The 18,570-nt window shown below is 33.6% G+C and overlaps 2 protein-coding genes across 4 annotated transcripts; one reads left to right on the forward strand and one right to left on the reverse strand.

Moving 5' to 3' along the window:
* Positions 1 to 6,471: 6,471 nt before the first annotated feature.
* LOC120344702 (uncharacterized) lies at positions 6,472 to 13,495 on the reverse strand. Of its 3 annotated transcripts, none has more exons than XM_078112832.1 (10): positions 13,351 to 13,495; positions 13,104 to 13,277; positions 12,392 to 12,628; positions 11,530 to 11,660; positions 10,732 to 10,798; positions 10,156 to 10,283; positions 9,554 to 9,695; positions 8,353 to 8,503; positions 8,133 to 8,230; positions 6,472 to 7,577 (listed from the first exon to the last, which is right to left on the reverse strand). In XM_078112832.1, the coding sequence occupies exons 1-10, from the start codon at positions 13,412 to 13,414 to the stop codon at positions 6,850 to 6,852; spliced, it is 1,920 nt and encodes a 639-aa protein (XP_077968958.1). In that variant the 5' UTR covers positions 13,415 to 13,495; the 3' UTR covers positions 6,472 to 6,849. The 3 variants fall into 3 exon arrangements, with proteins under 3 accessions (XP_077968958.1, XP_077968957.1, XP_077968956.1); XM_078112831.1 differs by having other exon boundaries at positions 8,133 to 8,227; positions 9,494 to 9,695; XM_078112830.1 differs by having other exon boundaries at positions 9,494 to 9,695.
* A 2,142-nt stretch (positions 13,496 to 15,637) lies between these two features.
* Positions 15,638 to 18,370, forward strand: LOC144422986 (collagen alpha-1(XXI) chain-like). Its single transcript, XM_078113127.1, has 5 exons — positions 15,638 to 15,794; positions 16,245 to 16,419; positions 16,882 to 16,945; positions 17,365 to 17,510; positions 17,924 to 18,370. Exons 1-5 carry the CDS (start codon positions 15,731 to 15,733, stop codon positions 18,036 to 18,038), a joined length of 564 nt encoding a protein of 187 aa, XP_077969253.1. The 5' UTR covers positions 15,638 to 15,730; the 3' UTR covers positions 18,039 to 18,370.
* Positions 18,371 to 18,570: the final 200 nt, after the last annotated feature.

Raw genomic sequence — 18,570 nt, forward strand, 5'->3', positions numbered from 1 at the left:
TTCCAATAACATTTTAATTCGAATGCAAAAATTAAAAAAAAACAAGGATGATATATATTTGCGAGCTGATAACGTTGTCAACTTCTTCGTCACAAAAATGAGAATATTCAAAAAAGTTGTTGCGTAAAGAACCAATATGAAAAACCAACGACATATACTTTTCTTGACGATATTAAAACATCAAAAGCTATGAACCGAATATATAACACTACTAAATTTCTTTCAAAGCTAATAATGCAACAATATGCTATACTTATGAATAAATGATTTGATTGCCCACAATAGCATTAAATATAGGTATTCAAAAATCTTCGATAATATTTTCAGTACACTGCAAATATTCATCCAATGTCTAGCCGCATTAATTTTGAGTTTCAGAAGAGTGATGCAGATGAAACCCTAATTCGACTTGCCAGAATGAAATCATAAGCAATATGATCTAATATTTCTATCTAATTAGGCCTAATATGAGTAATGAAGTTAACATTTTTAACATGTAAAAATAAAAAGCGTTTGTGGGGGACAGAAAGAGCAAAACTTACTATCATGAGTGGGACATTTCCATAACCTTTTAGATACAACCTTTGTTTTAAATGACAGCAAAGAGATGATTAATGACGAAATCTCCTTCAGAAATCGATGCTTATTACAAAGCTAATTAGCATTATTATAGTATTCTCTAATAACTTATGTTCTGTTATGTATTGAGAAAACCTTATTCATACAGGAACTTAGTGGCATTTTAAAAAATGACAAAACTCGGATATCAAAAAGTAAAAATTATAAGAGGGTTGGCCTAATGCTATTTAGTTGAGATTTGAACGAAACAATTAGTTTCTATTTTAAAAATAAATAATGTATTATATAATAAATGTATTATATTGCAAAACTCCTAAATGCAAGTATATACAAGTGTTATAGTGATCACTGGCCCAGAGATATCTTTCTGCGGTAATGTAATAAATACGGTTAAGTTTGTTCCCATATTTCATAAAAATGTCTTTTTATGAATTATAATAAAACAGTTACATTTGAGATGAGATAGCGGGTCCTACAGGATTTAGAGGTAATGTGAAAGACATAATATATACAAGCAATGGCATTCTTGCGGTTTTGCAATCTTTAGGTACTGGGAATCAGAAATCGATTAGTTGGAGTTCAATTATATCAAAATAACCTTGGATTCATCACTACAACATCGACAACAACAATAATTTAGAAAAACGATTTATATGTCCATTTCGTGAACACAATTTGCACGGGGCTCTATTGCATGCAAATAGCTATTTTTGATTGTTACTTTAGATTTCAAGATTATACACCGGGCTGTCATCATCTGTGTGCCAACAACAAACGGCCCGTCAGGCGATAATGTTACTTGAGCATAGCGATTAATTAGACTTCTTTTGTCACAATGACATATTCATCACCTTTGGGACCAATAACTGTCCTTTGTATTCTATTCTGCCTTCTGACTGCCGTGGTCTTATCAATTTCCTCGTATACATCCTGTTCACATGATTTAAAACTTGGATTGACCGGTGTTGCAACCTTAATGTAGTCATCATCAAGACTCCCTTCTTCAGCTAGAGATGAACGGAGAGCGGTCCAGACTACTTTGGTTGTTGATTCCCTTTGTATTTCAGCGAAAATTTCGTTTCAACTTTCCACAGGAGATTTTCTATCGTTCATTGATATTGGTATTGCAGGTAAAATCATATTCTGTATGACTGAATTATTCTTATTTGAATCATTGTTGAGACTTTCTTTAGTTCTCCGGGATTCTTCGGTGTCTGTAGATTTTTTGCTCGTATTCTATTGCTCTATATAGCATAATATCATTTCCGATTTTTATAACTGTGACTTTTGGTAAGGTCGGCAAAGTACTGCGCTAAAATATTTTGATCCTGCTACTATTTTTTGTCTTTCTTCTCATTGAATTTTGTTTTGTTAGGATAACTTCAGGCAGCTGTACAACCTATAATGACACAGTTTTCATTTCCGCCATTATTATTGGGTTTTCCAGTAAACCAAGTTTCATAAGATTCAACCTCGCCATCAATCCACGCAAAGATGTTATTTCTCACTCTTTATAAACTAATAAAAAAGTCATATGGCTTATCTGTGCAATAAATTTTTGTTGTTAAAATTTTGTCGATTATTATGGGCTACAATAAATCTTTGTAGACACGGCCTTGCTCGTTAATAGTTCAAGCCAAAATAATATCCAATAATTCAGAAACTTCAAAATTAAACAAATTTTTATCAGCTATATAAAAAATCTTTCGTCACATTTTCAGCAACTTTATGTCAAACTTATTACTACGCATTTTCAATACTGAATGACGCTACACAAAAAACATCAAGAAAGGAGTATTTGCTCAATGTCATAGCCTATACAACATTGGTAACCAAACTATTATCGCTCGTGGCTCCCTACCAGAGGCGTTTAGCATTCATGGCCCCCTGTTTATGATTCCAGTAGTATTTTATTTTGTAGTGTTATTTTAATTGGTAATTTCCAAATCCCATCATGTTCAAACAAGTAAAAATACCTTGTGAAATAACTTTAACGTCAATGAAATTAGGAAAAACTTGAAATTTCCATGTGAAGGAAAAAGTAAAATCAGAGTTGAGTCTAGCATGATGGCCCCCTCCAACTGCTCTGTAGCCTTTGTGAACCACAGGTACCCGGTTGGGAACTGCTGCTATACAATATAATACCTGAGTCCGATATCACAATACTAGGAATGAAATTTTGCGTTTCGCTTGTTTTACCAAAAGCATCCCACCCTGTTTTATACAAAAGTTTTTACTTTTGACGAAACTCCTTATGTCATCAGCTTTGGATACATAATATTTGATATTTTTATAGTCTCTGCCAACTCCCATGACGATCTATTTAGAGAAAAACTTTGGTACACTGGTTGTGTACATTAAAATTTATATAAAAAAAACTCAATCGGCTTTTGGTGTTCGAAAATATGAGACTAATAATTTTAATAGACTATTTTTATCTGGCTACTGTTTAATAATTTCGTAAACTCTTTAAAAGACCTTTGAAAATTAAAACATTTTTGGGGATGTATTTATTTATTTTTAACATTGTAATTATTTCCATCATCGTTGTAATATTGAGTGTCAAATTGGGACAATATCTCGAGTGCAGAATACATGCTTTGAAGAGAATCGACTTACATATATCACGTACCTTGGACAGAAATAAATTCATAAAGGTTCGTGCTTTGAGTTGTTGTTGTTGATCGGGTTGGTATAATATATGTCGATGCCGTTGAAAGGAATTTTGTCTACCGTATTCTGGGAACTGGTTTTATCCGATGTCGATATTGCCTCTAGAGTTGTCTGCTGGACTGATTGATTGACGAAGTGCAAAGCAAAGACAATCTCATTATCATAAACTGTTGAGGCGATGTTGTCAGCGTTTGCTGTTGTCGATTCGTCCAACCCGAAACCGATGAGCCCAGAACAGGTATTTAAAAAATCACAACAACTAAGCTTCAACATTTATGATACTTGATTCATTCAGAGTAATTTTTCATAAAAACACGAAGACCCTTTCCCTTTTTTATTATTTATTTCACATCTTCGATTCTAGAAAGTAAAGTTTTGGTGCTATCTAAATCTATATTATGCAAATTTTTTATTTTATATTCACAGTATTGCAAACCTCTTACTTACCATGACACAGAAGATCCAGTAGCAGTAGAAGAATCGCATTCCTACGTTTACGTCAACATATATATTAAAATCTCAATAATAACTTGAAATTCCCTTTCTATCTTGAACAACCAATCAAAACTTCTGCGCACGTGTATCCAGCTCAAATCGTTTTATCCTGCCTCCTACAAACCCTATCCAATCGTCTTATTTATTTCACAGACCTACAAAATATTGCATGTTCTGTTACTTTCCTGTATTGCCCTATTTTAAAGATATAACTTTAATCCTCCTCAGCGATTAATGAACAGAATTTATGTATGCAAAATGGATATATTTTTTCAGTTTCATGAAGTTTAGACATCCCACTCGTTTACATTAACTGTTTTAACGTATTTTCTATACGTAGTTTCTACATCACCACGCTTTCCTATTCTTGCTAATATACGTGCATGCATGCAGCTATACGTTATGTTGTTTTGAGTCGATAAATTTATAACAAGACATTTACACAATGTGAATTATATGAAAAAATGATGGTGAAACTTTTAGGGATCTTATAGTAAGTTTCTTATTGTTCACACTTGTCCTGGCATATGTAACACCAAAGTAATCAGTATTGGTGGACAAGAGCCCTCTCCTAAGTTTATTGTATGTTTTTCCACATATGTGACTTTTGGTTGAATACAACTATATAAAATTAAATTCAGTTACTTTGTAGCTCCATTTATAAATCGTGGTTGAGCCTAACAAATCTTGTAACATGGGCCTGATTAAGTAACAAAATTTTGGTCAAATAATGGCTGTGACCACCAAGTCAGGAAGTTTGATTGAAATTTATATGAATTTACAATGAAAGCTATATACGTGAAGGTAAACTAGTAATATATATTTGCGAAATGCGTTTTAAATTCAATGTTCGATTAAAATAAATTCAAATTAGTTAGTAAAAAATTCTCCGACCAAGTTTATTGCATATATATATTTGAATAAATGACAAATTTTAACACGATTGTCAGCTCTACCACTAGAATCAGATGAAATTTAGTTTTGCATATTTTATACCTTTATTGCGAGATTTAATAGACAAAACGGAAAAGCTAGATTTGATAAAAATACCCATCGATTAAATAAAATTGGCAGTGTAAATTTTTATATCTTGGTATGAAACATTGTTACCAAGACGAAAACGGCAATGCTATGCATGATTGAAAAGTATGGATTCAGCTTCATTTATGTAATCTTATGAATCTTTTTCTTTTTCTGTTTTATCAGTGTATATATTACATGAAGCAGTATAAGGCAGAACAGCGTAACATATTCGAAAACTAAAAAATAGTCAAAATTTAGGGTAAAAATAACTTGAAAAAACCTTCCAGATAACCAGACAAATTAATATTGTTCCCAATACATGTTTATATCATGGCATCAAAGTAGATATAGTTTGTTTGGTAAAGATTTGAACAACGACTGCGTTTTGTCTAATAACCGATCCGGGTCCGATCTGTAAATAGTTAACCAAGTAATTGTTCCGAATGCACAACGTGGAAGCAACACGATACTTTCCATTAGATTTGGATCAAAATTCTGCTTTACTGCTTGTTTGTTTCATTGAAGAAGAATATCGTGACAATTTTCTAAGTTTCGTTCACACCTTCAATGAAAATAACGCTTTGGTAAAACAGTTTGAACTGGATTGTTCAAATTCATAATTATTTTACAAAATCAATTAAAGTAAATTCATTGTAAATTTAACTTATATATAAGTACTATGTTGACCTTTTTGTCAGTTTTCTTTTGTAAATTGTCGACGATGGGGCGAAGTTGTTGAACCTTCATCATTCAATCAATTTAAAACAAGCTTCAAAATTACTATTGTAAAGTTAATTGGGATTAGAAAATACCTTTTTAAAAAACAAAGCAGGAGCAGTTTATAATCAACCCGGGGCGCTCCAGAGGTGTGTGTACCAATATGGAAGTAGATAATTTTGTTCGCCTATCTTACATCAGGTTGTGTGAAGGTACGGAAACCTGTGGGCAGAGGGCATGTTCACTTGACTAACACAGACAGTCCCAAACTCGTAACACAACTAAAATAGGGGGAAATCGAAATAAAATTATGGCCTAACCCTAGGCTTACCATACGTCCCGCTTTTCAGAGTTTTGTCCCGCCGTCCCGATAAGTTAGCCAAGAGTACCGCTTTTCCAGCATAAAACACAAACATGTTCTCGTTACTGTTGTAGCCTACTTACTGAAGGTGAATGCGTTTGATTTCCATTGATGGCAGACGTATCACATGTAAAACCAATACTAATTAGTCTAAATTCGAATTATTTGTACCGGTATCGTTAACGTCAATTCCTTCCAATTTTTCGAACTGAATCCGATATTTGGACAGAGAATATGCGCATGAAATTTCGATAACAATATGGTCAATAAAGACAGCCGAGATAGCTTTAAATGTAGGCCTATGTAGTAAAATCGGGAAATGTGAAGTTATAAAATCACAGCTAAGGGGTCGTTGCCTTTCGAGGCGTCCCGATTTGAAGTCACAAAAATATGGTAACCCTACCTAACCCTAACCTGGTACACACACTATGAGAGTAGCCAACCAGATGTATAACATATTAGATAATCAACAGTTACTTCCAGAGGCAACATGGCTCGAAGTTAGGTAAGCATTAGTAGTGTAGCGTACCGGCAGTCTATGTAATAATTATCCAAGTTCAGAATATCTTTCAATATGATCTGAAGTTTCCTCCCAATATTCACTTCAATTTATACTATTTTGTTCTATTTATTAATCACAATCCGCAATACAATCAAATACTCCAATAAAATCAAGAAAACAGAAAGGGTACAACGAAAATAACAAAAATACACAATACTTGAACAGCACTGACAAGACAATAACCAAATCCGTAGTACAACCAACGATTAACATACCGGTACAACCTATAGCAAAACAACTGCAATTGCACTACACTTAAACAACAAAATCATTCTATTGAGCAATTTTAGAATATCCAAACCCGTCATAAACCATAAAATCAAAAATAAACACCAAAAGGTCGTCACAGTAAGTTTATTCATCAGTATGAACCTGTTTTTCTGCTACTGATCAAATAAATATGTGATATTGATTATAGTTTAATTTGACTTTCCCATCCTTATTCAATGTTGTCAATATTTGCATATGGATCATCGTTTACTTCAATGTCAGCCCCTTCGGCATCTCCCGTGACATCGGAATTCTGATCTGTTTCAGATTTATTGACCGTTGCATAAGTTACTTCATTGAAGTTTGAAGAATCATCTTTTTTGGGTTTCTGTACAACAGCAAGGGTCACTTTATTGTCGTCTCCATCTGAAGATGTTTCCTGTTTCACGGGGTCTTTCGATTTGGTCTTCTGCACGGTAGCGTAAGTCGGACCAGGCACTAGCTTTCCATCAAAGGTATTTTCTGGTTGCGACATTTTTTCAGAATCCACAACATTGTGTTTTTGAACCGTTGCGTAAACCTCAGGGGTGTTCTCGTCAGGATAACAAGAAACATTAATTATTTCGCTCTTTTTTTGCTTATCAACGAAAGCGTATTGAGTTTCTGATACATCTGCCGCATCCAAATCTTTTGAGGATTTAAATAACTTTTTCGATTTTGTCTTGTTTACAGCAGTATATATAGCATTGTCGTTGCCTTCTGGGGTCACATCGTTTATCTGATTCTGATGGTTATCGGCAATGGCGTGGAGGGAATCTTGCCCGTTTGATGAGTCAACTTGATCTTCGGGTAAGTGAGAATTATTGTCTGCCTGTCCATCAGGGTTTACAAACGTCTGATAACGGAGAGTTTCCGTATTTTGAGAATGGTCTCGACCTAATTCCACATCTTCGGGATCTGTAGCAGTAAAACATGTTAGTGATAAATATTAATATGAAGCAGCTGTTTTGACACACTTGAAGCATTTTCGTTTGGAGGAGTTGGAAAATAGGTCGGAGCCATTCAGATTAACTGACTACAGATTTGAATAAGGATTCATACAAGCTATTACCTACTCGAGTTACTTATTTTAATATAATCACCATAACTGAATGCATGATGAAGTTCATTAGAAACAACAATTCTGAATTTTTACGTGGAAAGATTCTATTTAGTATCGGTTGGTATCGTTGCAACAGGTTGTGATTTAAATGTAACACCTTTTCTTGTTTTACGCTTCTCTGTGTAGTATTCCTATATGCTATATATTCTTAATATATTTCCCGCAAAATCACTTTTTTCCCATTAGGCATATAGTTCAAATAAGATAATCATATGGTGCACATAGAAATGAGTATTCCTTTTTGTTTGTCATACATTTACTAGCATGTGATGGACAGTAAAGTATAAGAATTCATCAACCCAGATAGAATACGTTGACGTAATACTTTAAATGAAGTTACATTAACTTACGATCTGACATTATATCTCTCGGATTAAGTTGATTTTCCATTTCTAACCCTTCATTGTAATTACAACGATCTCCTGTGTTTATGATTCCGCGGCCTCTGCTGAAAGCAAAACTTTAGATTATATGCATTCTCGGTGAAATGAGTAAACCCCTATTAAAAAGATATTTGGTATTTGTTCACTATTCATAAAAGATGTAATGTCATAATGTTGGATATACTACCTTTTTTTGAGTTGCTTTGAAAGTATAAAAACAATGATAAGCGCTAAAAGAAGAAACCCTCCGATAATTCCCACGACTGGCCCAATAATTGATGTTTGTGCAGCGGGTGTAGATGGACGAAGAATTCCAATCGTCGAAATTTCAGGAACTTCTGTGTGAGATAATATAGGAATTAATATCAGTACAATATAAATGATCAGAAAATTGATTTAATACATTATGTTCATTTAAACAAGCTGACACATTTTCGCGAGCTGAAACTGAATTTAAAATATTTTGCAACGCTACCATTTGAAAATTAATCGTACGAAAGTTATTTGACTGCTTCATTCTGATGTTATACATTTGAACATTCTAATTGGTCTTTTGATCGATGAACAAATGTTGGCCACGTTCTCGCGTGCATTTTAATAAATGACTCAATTGTAGAAAAGGTGAAACTGATTGTATAAACTTATGATTTGTTATGGTAAACTATTGCTAATGCTGTTATAATCATCCCACGTTACGTTTGTTGGTATTATTTGAATTTGGTTTAAGGCGGATTTTGCCAATATTAACTCTGATCAAATATAGATTGTTGCTTTCATGCAGCTACTAGTATAGGATCAAGCCATAAAATTATAAATTGCTGTTATTTTGCGCGTTGCGTGTTGATTGCTACTAGATTCCGGATTGGTAATGACTGTAAAATTCTGCTCAAAGCTTGTAGTGGCGGCAGTAGACGTGGAATCAGTGTTTGTGGGAGTAGAATCAAACTGAGTAATTCTTCCGGTGGTTGTTTTCATTACAGTTGTTGCTGTAGACAAAATGGGTGATGTGACTTCAAAATTACTTCCTTCGCTCGTTTCGTACGTTGATTGTCTAATTGTACTTGCAGGGATAGTGGTTTCCAATGAGCTACTTGGTATTTCTGCGCTACCGAAAGTTGTCTCATTTGCCATCGTCGTTCTCCTCTCATTTATCTGTGTGAGAGACATGGTTGAAGGCCTGTAATCATCGTGCTTTCCGTATTAAAAGCGTGGCTGATCGGCGATCTGGATAGTTGAATGGGCAAAAATTTATGCCCGTTCAGTGCTATTAATTCTAAATTTAGATGTGAATTAAAAAGTCACTGTCGTCATTTGGTCTTGTTCCGTACCTGCGAATGAAGATGAAGTGCCGTGCAAGTTAAAGGTTGCGTTTGCCACAACATACACACCGGTAGTCATGGTAGTCATTACGTCGGTGGGTTCTTCGTTTGTGGACGAGGTGGTTAACTCACCAGCAGTTGTAGTTAATTGAAATGTGGTTTCCGCAACTGTAGTCGTATAACAAGCCGGGTCTTTTGTACAATTTGCAGTCTGTTAAAAATATTAAATCAAACTAAGGGAAAATTGAAATTGATCACTATTATTACTATTCCCAAACAGTACTTTTAAATGGCAAAAGTTTCTGTAACATACCCGGAAAGCAATAATATTTTAAATATACACAGGCTATGATATACAATAGTATCACTCTGATTATTCCACCGCCAAAACGATTTGATCATGCCGTGGAAATAAGTTCGACGTTATACGCTATATTATTTTGAGGTTCAAGACCCTCTCTAACATGCTTAAGTAGATTATTCCGAATGGAGAATGCCATCACTTTATAACGTGGTTACTCGAGAATGAAAAACTATCATTTGATATAGCTGTGAATAAATTTGACATCGAGTTAAAGCTACACTGCAGTACAAAACTGCAGATAAAATAAACAACAACGACGACAAAAAAATAATAAAATGTACACATTAAATATTTAGCTTCTACATACCTCATTGCGGCTGCCAGCGCAGGCATCGAGCCTTGTTCGCGGAGAATTAATGCATGTGCGATTTCTCAATTTGATTATGGTTGAGCAGTTACATTCACTCCAAGAAGACCAGGTTCCCCAGTATTTACCTATATTGGAACTGTTATTTTTTTATAAATGCAATCAGCTAGATAGTAATATATATAGATATACAAAGGGGGTTTTCAGCAAAGTTCTAACTTTCTAACAAACTTTTTTGCAAAATGTTCTCGAATCTTCATAAGATCCTGAACTACCATCCGTTGGAACATAGTATTCATAACTTCCATTAGAAAACCAGATTCCTCGATCTGTTTCACCAATTAAATATCAAATAATAGAATAATGACAGTATCTCGAAAAATGCGCAGTGAAAATGCGTGAGCTAGTGAAAACAATTGAAAAATAATTACGAAAAATAGTTGGCTTTGGCGTGACTCATATGGAAGCGAATAACAGAGCCCATTGTTCATATATCCCATCTCTTTTCCCCGACGATTGCAATAAGTGTCCAGTTTGATGGGAAATGAAGACGTAACATGGGTTTTTCATTCTCACCTTGTGGAGTCGGAGCTGTGGTCACTAACGGCATAGTTGCATTGCAGGAAGCGGATGGCGTGCATATCTAAAAACAACGTTCAATTTGTTCAATCGTGCATGTAGGTGTTTTAACTAAACTAAATGTAAGTCAAAAATTTAATATTTAATGTAGAATGATCAAAAAATGATTGGCAATGAAATCCGAATTAGTTGGGTCCGGACTGAAGGGTTCGCAAGTCACATTCAAAATTGGATTATGGAAATATTTTGATACGTCAATCAATCTGAATTAGTAACAAAATACGACTAAACTGACTTGAATAAATTTACCTGGGTGGCAATTCTAGGTGTGGCTATTAATGTCGTCGATGAAGTTAGGGACAAAAATCTACAAAACGGTTGTTATATAACGTAATTGAGTCTCAACATGGATATGTATGGGTATTTTTTTTTTATTTCATTGGAAAGTTAGTTTTCGAACGACACACTAATCGACATGCTAGGACCCTATAAAATCCTAAACTTAAATTTAATAGTTATCAAAATAGCCAGGTAATAAGGAAGCATTTTGAACGAAAACACAATCATAATGAGCTATATACAGTGGTGGGATTCAGCCGGTTCGCACCGGTTCTATAGAACCGTCTCACGGAATTTTATGAGATCAGCGAACCGGTTAGCATTACTGGTTACTGTCAATGTTATATTTGTAACAGATCCGGCTGAAAAAGATGACTTTAGTGAAGGAACCGGCTGACAAAAAATTTGAACCCACCACTGGTTATATATATATATATATATGTAAAACAATTTTACTTCAAACTGTGATGCCGTATCGTTGCATGAGTATGGACCAATTCTTCCGCTGTCAACACAAGTTCGGTTTCGCTGCCTCATTCCGGGGCATTCACAGCTTCCCCAGGACTCCCATGATCCCCAATTCCAGCCTGCAGAAACATGTAGATTAAAATATTCGTTATATATTTTACAACCGAGTATTTCAAAGCAATATGATATCAGTAAATTTAAATCAAGATGAACTGTTAATACAATATGAGCGGTAGAAAAAATAGCATAGCTGTGCATAGTATAAATAACGATGAGATGACATTATGGAAACGTTAAAACATTTTCAAAATCTTTCCTGCACTTATAGCTAATCGAAAAAAGTTTTGTACGGAATATTTTAGATGAAATTCAGCTGACACGTTTTTGGCGGTTTTATCGAAAACTGAGATTTCTTCTGACAGTAATTTAATAATATGGCGCTGCTTTCTTTATTAAACATAATTTATCCAGTTAAATTTAAAACATCTGACCCAGTTAACTCAATTCTCATTTTTTTATAGGAGATTTTACTCAAAGAAAAGTCAGTCGCAATCACTCGAAAAATGTAAACTAGTGTCTGATTAAAATGCGCGCAGTCGCAGAGATGCCAAGTGCTACTGAAATCAAACAGTATTTTAATGGTGCAATAAGCAACAGCGAATACCTGATGAAGTGATACTTGAAGCACTTTAAATCGATGCTATAAAGTATGAGGCAGTAAACATGGCATGAATAAAATTTACTAGATTGGAGTCAATGTCATTAAAAATATATAAATATTTATTTGTATAAAGAAATAGAAATTGCGTGGAAAATTTAGTATACATTTATTACAAATAAAGTTTTTTACCGATTACTCGTTGACAGACAAATGCAGTTGGCGAATTCGCAGTGCAATTGACGTCATACCACGGTAGATTTGCATAATACGTGTGCCACCACCCCATAGCAACACAAGGTTCAGGTTTATCACTAGAAGGTTCTCCTGAGTTCCAGTTAGTGTAAGTTAGTTCCGAATTGTCATTCCAGATGAAGGTATCGTTTGTGCCAACTTCCTTTAATCCAATATAAAACCCATAGGGTTGTCCTGTAGACAATAAGATGCTTTAGAGCAGAATTTCCCAAACTGGGCTCCCTTAGCTTAATTGAGCAGTAAAAAGCATTAATGACGTTTGTGTTGCTACATATATGAAACATTATCCTTCCTCATCCTTTCTCCTGGTTAGACACATAAATTGATTCGGCATACCATAGGGATCCGACAAAACTAAGATTTACAAATATGGGTACGCGACTTAAAAAGTTTGGGAAACCCTGCTTCAGATTAATGGAAAGTTATGTAAGGTTGTATGTAAACATGGCTGGTTAGGACTGTTGTACATAATTGAAAACAGGTAAAACAAATACGTAAAGACTGACGAATTAAAAATTCTCAAACCAACGTATTGAGAATTCCAACACAAATCCCAAAACGCATGAACAAAGATAAAAATCATAATGTTAAATAACCTTAAGCAAATTCATTTCGGGATTTGGGGTAAAACGTGAAATGTCTTGTTTACCTGAGGTAGCTGAGACTTGATTCTGAATAAACATTTGAATCTCGCTAGTTTTTATCATTGCTATCTCACCATCATTGTTTTTACAGAATGTTTCACCATCAACATAGGATTTTTTATCATCTTTTCCAGATACGTAGTATTGGTAACTTCCAAATGCATTCCACTTACCTCTACCTTGTCGTAAAATAAAGAGTTTATGAATAAGCACATCATTTGAAAGTCATGATGATATATAGTATATGCCAACCTGCGCTAACGACGGCAACCATCCAAGCAAAAATCCCAACGAATATCAAAAGATTCTCCTTCATTTCCGCGCTAATTATCTAACTTTCTTACCCCATAACATTCTTATTTGAATCCAAAAATTGAATAAAACGAGATTGATATATACCAGATAGGGAAAACTAACGAGTAACGACATAAACTTCTCAAGACAATAGTAAAACATCAAAATCTATGAATCGATTAGATAACACTACTACATATCTACAAAGCAAATAATTCAATGCATAATACTTCATGCCATAACTAGGAACGAATGATTTGATTGCCCACAATAGCATTAAATGTAAATATTCGAAAATTTTTGATATTATATTTAGTACACTGCAACTAAAGTTCATATTACTAGCCGCATTACTTCCATTATCAGAAGAGTGATGCAGATAAGACCTTAATTCGACTTGCCGGGATGAAATCATAAGCAATATGATCTGACAGTTCTTACCTTACAATAACTAAGTCTAATATGAGTAATGAAGTTAATAAAGATAATATTTTTATAGAATACAAAATGAAACTTCCTATTACGAGTGGGATGTTTGAATAACCTCCTAGTCACAACATTTTTGAAATTACAGCAAAGAGATGATTAATGACGAATATGCTTCAGGAGAAAATACTTATTACAAGACTGATTAGCCTTGTTATGCGGTATTCTCTAGTCACCTATGTTTATCTCAAGATTGGCCTATTTAGTTGAGATTTGAACGCAACAATTGTTTCTTTCCTAAAAATAAATATCTGTATCATATTTTAATATATGAATTGTTTCTAATATTGGACGAGTTATTTAATATGAAATCTTTGATTCTGGTTTCACCGATCAACTCAAATTATTCGCTTATGTTGAAAATGATATTTCGATCATATTCTGTTTGTTTTTGTAGTATAATAAACAATAACCATAATAAAGTAATAAATATTTATTTCACGAATGACACATGAATAACAGACGGAAAAAATGAAAGAATTGTATTGTTTGCTACATTGATTGGCTAATTGGTTGTGTTTTCCGTTTTGGCTTCTACTACAGAAGCCATACGATAACCATTACTATGGCCTTCTTACTAAGGAAATGCATGTCGAGAAAACAACAACGGAGAATATGACCAATCTAAGCAGAACGAAGATGGAAATTACATAAACAACAACTATTAAAGTCATACATGAATATCATGACAACTTTATAAGCAAAGTCTGGTAAAGCGATGAATATTGTGGGCTATACTAGAGTTTTAACCTAATAAAAGTTTAGTAATCTCTTGTGACTGACTGCTGTGCTATCGTAAATGACAGAAGGATTATTGAACCATCATTCAAAATACACAATTCGATATTTGTAGAAAAATTATTCATTTATAAAATAATAAATACATGAGTTCAAATCAATTTCGTTTTGTGGAACAAAAAAAAAACATAAAATTCAAAAATATGTTGAAATAAATGAACGATTGTTGGTAAATGAGATGAATTCAGGTTTTAAGTTACACACAAAAAAATTAAATTATATGTAACAACATGATTTCTCGAAAATCATTCTTTCTCCTAAGGGGTGTAATTAGACACTTTTATTTTCCATTGCAGAAATGAGTGTAACATTACGATGATGACTTGTGCAACAAACACTATTTTCTGAAAGTAGAAGTGTGAGCTACATATTTAGTGACAACTTGTGTTTATTTGGTATGTGTATGTGACTCGTCGAATTTTTTAGAATTTGACCAAGTTTTGGGAAAGTTTAACGAAATTTGATTCAAAAATTACGATTATATATTGTAAACTGGATTTTAGAGATACACTAAAATAACTGTTCACGTTTTGGCGTTTGCGAAAATGATTCACTGAAATAATTAGTCATAAAAAACGAACCTTGTTGATCCCCTCGCATTTAATTGATCATAGTATAGTTAAATCTGTATTCAATTTGCATTTGTTCGTTTATCATTGCATTTTAGCCACTTGTGCTGTATATTTGAAAAATATGGGAATTTTGCACTGCGACTGAATATCTCGAACCGAAATTAGAATGGCGATAACAAGCAGTGATATGTAAATGGGGCATTGACGCATGTATCAAGCGCACGTATTTGACTTATTGTACATATTTTCAATTTCAATAATATATGAAAGAATAATATACTAGTGGCATAGGTAACTAAATGCCAAGGATTTATCAATTCTTTGTGGAAGAAATTTCTTTAAAATGTTTTGGTATTTTTATTATTCATTTTGTTTAACAGAGCGTTTAACGTTTTTCAGAGCTAATCATTTTTACTGCTAGTTACATGCGCAAAGCATTACAATCTATATTTGAATTTTGTCAGCTTATATGATTCAGAAGAATGAGAATCGAATTAATATTTTTGTTGGTTCTTCTTCAATATCCGAGGCATCTGAACGCAGCAGGTATTATTTCATTGTTATGACTTTTTTTTTAGAAAATTCACTGAAAACAAGGTTACTCATACAGGTATAAGGGAGATTGATCTGATCAAAGATTTTGAGACTATAAGAGCTTAAAGGATAGAATTGAGTGTTGGTAAATACCGATCGGCACTAAACTTAAAAGCAGTTCATATCAATACAATCAGTAAAAGATGTGTGAGGTATTGAATTCCATATACATGGAGTTTTTGGAATGATCTTAGAAATTATAGGTACACTAACAGTAAACTGATGAGAGCTCACAGTCAATCGTATTTAACGGCTGAAAACATTTTAGGGGGACAATATTCACATTTTTGAACATTTAGTAAGCGGTAACAACGGTTGCCTGACAATATGAAATGGTAAAATTTGTTTAGATAATATAGGATTACATTACGTTATGTCTCAAATAATAATTTATTTTGCCAGAATGTCGGGAAACGCCCATGGATCTTGTATTTATGCTGGATGGATCGGGTTCTATCACAAATGTGAATTGGGAGCTTATGAAGTCATGGGTCAAGTTGGTAGCAGAAAATTATGACTTAGGCGGATTAACACAGATTGGCGTCGTTCAGTTCTCACACTGGTTTTCAAATGAGAAGTAAGCTATAGAAAGAGATTTCATTTTATTTAATTAGATTTTAAGCCGCATTTATAAATAATTTATTTAAATTATTTGAAAGCAGCTGCTCTATTAGTCAAGATCAAATTGCCTAGAAACAGCTGCCATGACATGTATTTGGCTTAACTTTGTGGCGAAGAATGATTCCTTCTTAAGCGTCAAATGAGATCATCATGATCACCATAGTTGTCAAAATTATGTCAACAGTGTTTTAGCTCTGTTGTGTATTTTAGTGCTTTATTAAAAATTAACAAGGAATTAGTTTTGATCGTTTTCCACTTTGTTCCACTTCGCTGCGAGTGTTTTTACGACTTTTATCTGGGTACAGTAAGACTAAGATACATTCTTCTAAAATCATTTTCGGCGTTTGTTTGTATTTTCAAATTCATTGTTATTCAATAAAAAAAATTCGATAAAATAATTTTCATTTTCTTTTCATAGCACACAGCCCTATTTAAAAACTGAAATTCAGCTAGGAAAACTGAAGACCAAAGCCCAATTGAAGGTAAAATATTCATCAAGGGTTGAGCAGTCGAGACTGGTACCGTCACGGTAAGATCAGACCACAGTTCTTGCTGATGAGGTATCGAACATGGCGGAATAAAAAGTATTCCTCTCTAATTAAAATACAATAGTAAACTTTCGAGATAATCATTTGGTTCTATAATTTTTTTAAAAAATTCCATCCGTAACAACAACAAAAAACAAAACCCAGAATTTAGCATATTTTAGATTCACATGTACAATGAACGCAGTTGCAAAACAAAGCTAGTGAGATAGTTTGGGGTCACGTTCTATGCGAAAAAGAACTAAAGTTATATTTGTCGTATGAATTGTCTTATTTAACGATTTGTTCACAAAATTGTGATACCTTCAGAATTCAAAATGCAATTAGCTTTAAATTAATAACTGAGTATTCTTTAGGCCGCTGTTGACGAAATATCAATTCATGGATTCACAACTTACACTGCACATGCTATCAACAAAACAGTGAACGAAGATTTCATGAGATCTGATCGTTTTTATGATGCTTCAGTGAAGAAAGTCATTATTTTATTTACAGATGGAAGGTAATAACTTGTGTGTACGTCTGAATACACGTAAAATGCACCTTTGAATTGTATCGTTAACTGTTGTTAATGTTTTTGTTATTATTGTTAATGTTTACGGTTCTTGTAAGGGTAGTTAGCAGAGTTCTTTTGATATATCCGTATATTTAGCCCTTTGTTTTTCAACTTGGGTTTCTGCGCGATATATATTATTTTTATACCATCAAGATATTAGTTGTTGAAAATCTAAATAAATGTTATTTCAAAGCTGATTACTACTTTATTATTTACCAAATTATTCTAATCTTAGACATCAAAAAATTAAGAAGTAGTATAAAACCGTTTTCGTTTTGCTCGATTTATTGAAGGTATGCTCGTGTAACAAGTCTTAAATATGTGTGTAGATTGTAGATAATTTTTTAAATCTTTTGAAGATCTACCGACAGAAATGATTTGCTTTTGTCAGCAAAATATGCTCGGTCAAATGGGATTACTATATTTGCAGTTGGTGCTGGAGGTTATGTAATGGAGGAATTACAGGTAATCTGAAAAGTTGTAACAAATTGAAATAAGAGAAATTTTATGTTTCAATATATTATAGCTTTTCTACCTTTTGTCTAATCAATATATTTCTGTGTATCAAAGATTGTTCATCAACAAGACTGAGAAAGTATAACCAAATTAGTTATCAGGATAAAACTCTTTTTGACTGAGATTGATAAGTAACAATGTAGGCTACTGTAGTTGTTTAAATGTTCTTTCTATTTGGGCATTCGTGAGTGAGACCAGCTTCTTCTCTGTTTCTTATATCTGGGATTGGCAAAACATATTTCATTCAAATAATATTTTTCTATTAAATAATTAGGCATGATGCATGGATAAATGACGTATCGCGGGAGCTCGAGCTGATATGCGACTGGCGACGTTCCATTTAATCACTGTAGCCCCAGTGGTGATGACATTTGTGACTGCGAGCACACTTGATTTGGATTAGACGCCCAGATAGACGCCCAGGATCTCCGCTGATACATGAGGCTCGTTCTCCAGCAAAACGTTAAGTCATGCATGCAAAATTGCAGAT

This window comes from Styela clava, chromosome 5, assembly GCF_964204865.1.
Source record: "Styela clava chromosome 5, kaStyClav1.hap1.2, whole genome shotgun sequence".
In the NCBI taxonomy this organism is placed as follows: Eukaryota; Metazoa; Chordata; class Ascidiacea; order Stolidobranchia; family Styelidae; genus Styela; species Styela clava.